The following is a 6898-nucleotide window of genomic DNA, read 5'->3' on the forward strand; positions in this document are numbered from 1 at the left end:
GAAGTGGCGCTGTGGCTCAAGTGGTAGAGTGCTAGCCTTGAGCTGAAGAACTGAGGGACAGCAACCAGAGAGTCTGGGCCCCACGACCAACCAAAAATAAATAAATAAGAAATTCAAAGGACTTTAGTGTTTGAGGCGCTAGGGGAACAGAGACATAATGGGAATATTGGTGTGGCAAGACACAACTCTCTTATAAAGAGACTTTGGACGCATAACTAGGCAGAAACATCACATGGCTTCTTGTGTGCCATCCCAAATAGGACAAACCCTGCTTAGTCACGAGATCTAGGTAAGGCATCAGGAACAGAGGCAAGAGGGGCTGGATGGGTACAATGGAGTGATGTGATGAAAGCAGACAGAATAGGCAGAGAGGATCAGGAATGATGGTCTCTGTAGGGGGCCAACCTGTCAATATTAGAGCTAGTCTGGCACTGACAAGCCCTGCGGTAAGAGGCCAATGTCAAGGATCAAGGCAGAAGAGATGGGCATTCTGTGAGCCCAAACGAACAGAGGCAAGATGAGAAATGGAAGTGTTTAGTGAGAGATGTGGTAGAGCGTAGGGAGCATGCAGGCAATAGAGTGGGGGAAAAAATGGGAAAAACGATCATAGGGGCAGAAACATCCTTAAGGGGACCACTTATTAGACATTATGTGTAACTCTTTGCTAAGCATTTCATTATTTTTTGGCAGTACTTGTGTTTGAACTCAGGACCTTAATCTTGCTAAGTTGCTTTATATAATTACCATTGCAACTCAATAAAGTAGGTATTGTATCTCCATTTTACACATAAAGAACTATAACCCAGAAATTTAAAATAATTTGCACAAAGCCACACAGCCAACAAATGAGGATTGAAGCCCCCATTTATCCAGTGTTGATACCTATTCTCCTAACTCCAGGTACCGGTAAATGAGCAGCAGAAGACAGCCTAGGAGACAGATAAGAGGGTAGATGAAAGAAGTAAAGGTAAGATGGGAAATAGAACAGGAGAAATCTCAGATTTGTGGCCAAATCTAGGCCATATGTTTGTGGTTTTGTTTCCTATAGAACTCACATGAAGCCTGGTGCTGGTGGCTCATGCCTGTAATCCTAGCTACTCAGGAGGCTGAGATTTGAGGATCACTGTTCAAAGCCAGCTTGGGCAGGAAAGTCTGAGACTCTTATTTCCAATTAACCACCAGAAATCCAGAAGTGTCACTGTGGCTTAAGTGGTAGAACACTAGTCTTGAGCTGAAAAGCTGAGGGACAGTGCCCAGGCCCAGAGTTCAAGCCCTATGACCGACAAAACAAAACAAAACAAAATAAAAACAAAAAGACCCACATATCTTTTTATTTCTTATTTTTTTTTTTTTGTTGTTGTTATTGATCCTGAGACTTGAATTCTGGGCCTGGGTGCTGTCCCTGAGCTCTCCTATTGCTTACAGCTAGCACTCTACCACTTGAGCCATGGTACCACTTCAGGCTCTTACTGTGGCTTACTTGGAGATGAGTCTCAGATACTTTCCTCCCCAGGCTTGCTTCAAACCACGATCCTCAGATCTCAGCCTCCTGAGTAGCAAGGATTATAGGCCTGAGCCAACAGTGCATGGCGATACCTGTCATTTCTATTCAAGGCCTGCCTGCCCCACCAGCCTGTGAGATCCATGCCTTGTTTGGCTAAAGACTTACAAGTAGTTACTAATGATGAAGATTTAGGAAGTAGAGGTGATAGGATTTGGTGGATACATGGATGGATAAGGGCCAAAGAAGGGATGAGCATAGGACAAAAAATGACAGTTGAATTAAGGGTTTGTGGGGGACAGTTCACAAGATGGGACCTGGGTCACAGAGAAATTGTGTGAAGTGGAAAATGAAGATATACCTATATTGTGTGCCAAGCACTGGGCTTATTTTTTCTCTCTCCATTGACATTATTTTATTTAGCCCTGAAAATGATCCTATGAGATAGATTTAATTATTTTCAGAAGAGAAATTGAGGCTTAGATAAATCACTTACACATGATACAAGATCAAAAGATACAAAGCCAGAATGTAAACCCAAACCTGACTCCAAAATCTATATTCTTGGGCCTGGGAAGGTGGCTCAGTGGTAGAGTGCTTGCCTTGCTGGCATGAGGCCCTGGGTTTGATTCCTTAGCACCACATAAGCAGAAAAAGCCAGAAGTGGCACTATGGCTCAAGTGGTAGAGTGCTAGCTTTGAGCAGAAGAGCTCAGAGATAGCACCCAGGCCCAGAGTTCAAGAACTATGACCCACCAAATGAAAACCCCAAACAAACAAAACAAAACAAAACACCTATATTCTTCTCTTTATACCATTACCTGTCTGTGCTCTGCTCAGTGGGGTAGGTAGGAACAAGAAGCCCTAACATCTAAGACATGAGAAATGGAGACAGACTTGAGAGAGAAGAGGGAGTAAAGAGTGTGAGTTTTGCAGTGGAGATATAGACACATGAAATTGAAAGGAAGAAAAAAAAATACTTGGCAACAATGAGTGACCAGTGAAGATGACCACAGTGAGGTAAATATTAAGTAAAAAGAATATATAATGGTGATCACATCAGAGAGCAGTACTGTGTTTTCCCTCCAAGTACTATGCTCAGGGTGATATGGTGGGATGGTAGCCTGGTGGTACTCCAGCTTTGGCATGTGGAGTTAAATAATTGGTGAAAGAACAGTGGTTTGGGGAGAACAGTGGAAGTGGTCACATTAAGATAAATTATAAACTGATTTGTTGAATTGATACCCCTTTGTACAACTAAAAATAATAAAAACAAATTAATATTTGAAATTAAGATGTGTTCTTACAGCTGGAACTGGCTTCAAAATGGTGTGTGTCTCTCTGGTTTCAGATACCATAAGGTGAACCATGACAAACAGATTCTCTGTAGACTGTAGGTACCAAGAGTCAATCAGTACTTTTCAATACTTCAAATGCCTTTAAATGCATGTGCTCTTTCCACACATTACTCCCAAATTCCACTAATTATTATTTTTTTCTTTTTTTGTCATGGGGCTTGAACTCTGGGCCTGGATGCTGTCCCTCAGCTCTTCAGCTCAAGGCTAGTGCTTACCACTTGAGCCATGGTGCCACTTCCAGTTTTCTGGTGGCTTTATTGGAGATCAGAGTCTTGCAGACTTTCCTGCCTGGGCTGGCATTAAACCACAATCCTCAGATCTCAGCCTTCTGAGTAGCTAGGATTACAGATGTGAGCTTCCAGCAGCTGGCTAATTGTTTTCTCTCTTTCTTTCTTTCTTTTTTGTTGGTTGTGGGACTTGAACTCTGGGCCTGGGCACTGTCCCTGGGCTCTTCAGCTTAAGGCAAAACGTTTTACCGCTTGAGCCACAGAGCCACTTTGGTTTTCTAGTGGTTTATTGGAGATAAGAGTCTCACGGTCTTTCGTGCCCCAGCTGACTTTGAACAGCGATCCTCAGATCTCAGCCTCCTGAGTAGCTAGGATTACAGGTGTGAGCCACCAGCACCTAGCTTAATTATTTTCTTATACTTGCTACAGAACCTGCTTGATGCATTGAGGTATTTGAGATTAGAATCTTCTCATTTTTGCAGAAGTGAGAATTCAGGCCCAGAGAAAAGAGGATTCTTCAAGAGTTCACAATAAGTGAACTATGGCTCAAAGCCTCAAATACTTGACAGGAAAGCATCATAGTGCTTTATTCAGAGATAAACAGCCACTTTCAGAGCTATTTTTCCAATTACAGACAAAAGAGCATTGAGATGTGAGAGGTGCTGCAAAAAATCTAGGAAGTTAAGATTATGGTAATTAGGAACAAATCAAGATTTAGTGCTGAGAAAGGGAGCCACATGGTCTAAGTTTGAACCCTTTAAGAACTTGCTTTATTTGTTAAATCAGCATGTTCAACTTGCATTTCCAACCCCACCCCACATCAACACTGCATATCCCATACTGACCACAAGGAGTCACTATTGTTTCTACCAGGTTTTCATAGATGGTTTTTCCAAATGTCAGATGAAAATGGAAGCACTGTCTTAAATTCTAGGTCCAAGTTTTTTGGGAAGTTCAAGGCAGTTCAAGAACAACAGTGATTTGGAAGTCATCAGAGTCTCTCCACGTAAAAAGCTTTGCCCATCTGATTTAGTTCCCGCTGGTACTGATGATGCTCTTTTTCAAACAGTTGGTGCAGGGCAGCTTGACGGACCTGGGGAAGAAGGAAGGAAAATATGATATTGGCCCTCTGCTTAACACTTTTTTTTAATCATTCTTTGTTCTGATTGCTTTACAATCCATTGTGTACTCTTGATTTAACTGTGTCATAAAGCTAAGGAGTAGCAGAGAGACTAAATTAGTGTTAATACAAGAAATAAAGAGGTAAAGCCAGAATGTGAACCTATACCTGACTCAAAGCCTACCCTCTTTATACCATTACCTCTCTGTGCTCTTCTCGTGGGATGGGGATTTAGTAATATATTGAAGAATGGAGGCAGATTTGAGGGAAGGAGGAAGCCGATTCAATTTCTTCTCCATGGGTGCAACCCCATGTTCATCAAATATTGGCTAATAAAATACCATGGACTAGGAAATCTACTAGATACATGGGTTACAAAGATAGTGACATGACTCTAATTGAAAGTCCAGAGAGAGAGACAGATGTACTAAGAAGCTGTTTAGAATCTCACTAAGATGAAAGGAACACAGACTCTAATGCCCTTTGGAACTTGAAAATATGTCACCTGCAAATTGGATGCTTTGGTGGTTGCAGTTGAAGTATTGTCTGGTGTAATGGTAAAGAACTTCAGAGGCAAATGAGATGGGGGAGTCATGACAGACTGAGAGTGTGAAATTCCAGTTGGCGAAGGCACAGGGCAATAAAAGACAAGATATCAGGCTGCCCTCCTAGAACTTACCAGCAGTAGCTGTTTGTTGGCTAGTACTAATTCCTTTGCCATGGCATCCTTCATCCTCAGGGCGGCATAGAAGTTTCTCCTTTGATTCAATGTCATTTGCCACAAACAGTTTGTATGTAAAATTTTCCACCTGCCACAGTATAGAGGTGGGGAGTGGTTAATGAGAGGAATGGAGAAAAAAAATTAGTGAAGTTGTTTCATTACTAGAACCCCTGCCACTGTCAAAAGATTGCAAATTCTCTTTAATTTTTTAAATTTTTTTTGGCTAGGCCTGGGGCTTGAACTCAGGGCCTGAGTTCTTTCACTCAACACCACTTGAGCTACAGTGCCACTTTGGCTTTTTCTGTGTATATGGTCCTGAGGAATCCAACCCAGGGCTTCATGTACGCTAGGCACATACCACTAGGCCACATACCCAGCCCAATTTTTTTTTTTTGGTCGGACATGGGACTTGAACTCTGGGCTTGGGGGCTGTCCCTGCACTCTTCAGCTCATGGCCAAGCACTCTACCACTTGAGCCACAGCATCACTTCCGGTTTTCTAGTGGTTTATTGGAGATAAGTGTCTCATAGACTTTCCTATGGGGCTGGCTTTGAACCATGATCCTTAGATCTCAGCCTTCTGAGTAGCTAGGAATACAGGCCTGAGCCACCGGTGCCCGGCTAAATTTTTTTTTTTTTAAGCCAGGCGCTGGTGGCTCACGCCTGTAATCCTAGCTACTCAGGAGGCTGAGATCTGAGGATCGTGGTTTGAAGCCAGACTGGGCAGGAAAGTCTGGAGTTTCACAGATTTTCCTGCCCCAGCTGATTAGAACCCTGATCCTCAGATCTTTGCCTCTTGAGTAGCTAGGATTACAGGCATGAGAAACTAGCACTGAGCATAGCCCTTTTAAGGATAACTAAAATGGATATAAAATCTATTATGTAAGCTGGGTGCCAGTGGCTCACACCTGTAATCCTAGCTACTCAGGAGGCTGAGATCTGAGGATCTTGGTTCGAAGCCAGCCTGAGCAAGAGAGTCAATGAGACTCTCATATTCAATTAACCACCAAAAAGCTGGACATGGACATGTGTCTCAAGTGGTAGAGCAAAAAAGCTCAGGGAAGTATACAGGCCCTGAGTTCAAGTCACATAACCTGCATGAGAAAAAAAATCTAGTATTTCAAAATTGTGCCAATTACTGGTCATTGATGGAAACAAACTAAGCAACTGAAGAGCAGTGATGGGAGGGAGGGAATGAAAGGGAAAGAAGGAGCAGCTAACACTAAGCAAAAGGAAAGAAATGTACATACTGCCTGATATGGAAGAAATAATTGTATTGTCAAAGCTCATAGAATTCACAAACTATATAGACCACAATAATGACAACTTGCCTCATGAAGGTTAGAATGTGTTTGTGACTTTAAGTATTACTATCTCACAAAACTGTGAAATTTGCAAAATTTATGTAATCACTTAATCACAATAAAAATTATAAAATAAATAAATAAAAATTCTGCCATTTAAAGCCAGGTGCTGGCGGCTCACATCTGTAATCCTAGCTACTCAGGAGGCTGAAATCTGAGGATCATGGTTCAAAGCCAGCCCAGGCAGGAAAGTCTGTGAGACTCTTATCTCCAATTAACCACCAGAAAATGGGAAGTGCTACTGTGGATCAAGTGGAAGAATGCTGGCCTTGAGCTGAAGAGCTTAGGGATAGCATCCAGGCCCAGAGTTTAAGGCCCACCACTGACAAAAAAAAAAAAAAAAAAAGGAAAAAATTGTGCCATTTAATCATTTCCTACATGCTAGATACCAATTTTTATATACTTCAGATAAGCAAACTAAAAATTGTGAGTTACCTGTGGTCTAAGACCATTGTCTCTAACCTTTTCTTTGAACAAATTTTTCAACAAAAAGCTTCTCCCCTAGTCTTGCTCAATAAAATAAGCAGTTTCTTATTCCATCGGCTTTATTATTCTTTTTTTTTTTTTTGGTCCAGTCGTGGGACCTGAACTCTGGGCCTGGGCTCTGTC

At 42.0% G+C, this 6898-nt stretch overlaps 1 protein-coding gene across 1 annotated transcript in view; it reads right to left on the minus strand.

Moving 5' to 3' along the window:
• Positions 1-4076: 4076 nt before the first annotated feature.
• Positions 4077-6898, minus strand: part of LOC105984860 (chromosome unknown open reading frame, human C1orf189) — a 7087-nt gene continuing 4265 nt past the window's right edge. Inside the window, exons 3-4 of the mRNA XM_013015174.1 lie at positions 4885-5014; positions 4077-4178 (exon numbers count right to left, since the gene is read on the minus strand). Coding sequence (XP_012870628.1) covers positions 4077-4178; positions 4885-5014 — 232 coding nt within the window. The remainder of the gene's footprint in view (positions 4179-4884; positions 5015-6898) is intronic.

Source organism: Dipodomys ordii, unplaced genomic scaffold, assembly GCF_000151885.1.
Source record: "Dipodomys ordii isolate 6190 unplaced genomic scaffold, Dord_2.0 Scaffold26, whole genome shotgun sequence".
Lineage (NCBI taxonomy): Eukaryota > Metazoa > Chordata > Mammalia > Rodentia > Heteromyidae > Dipodomys > Dipodomys ordii.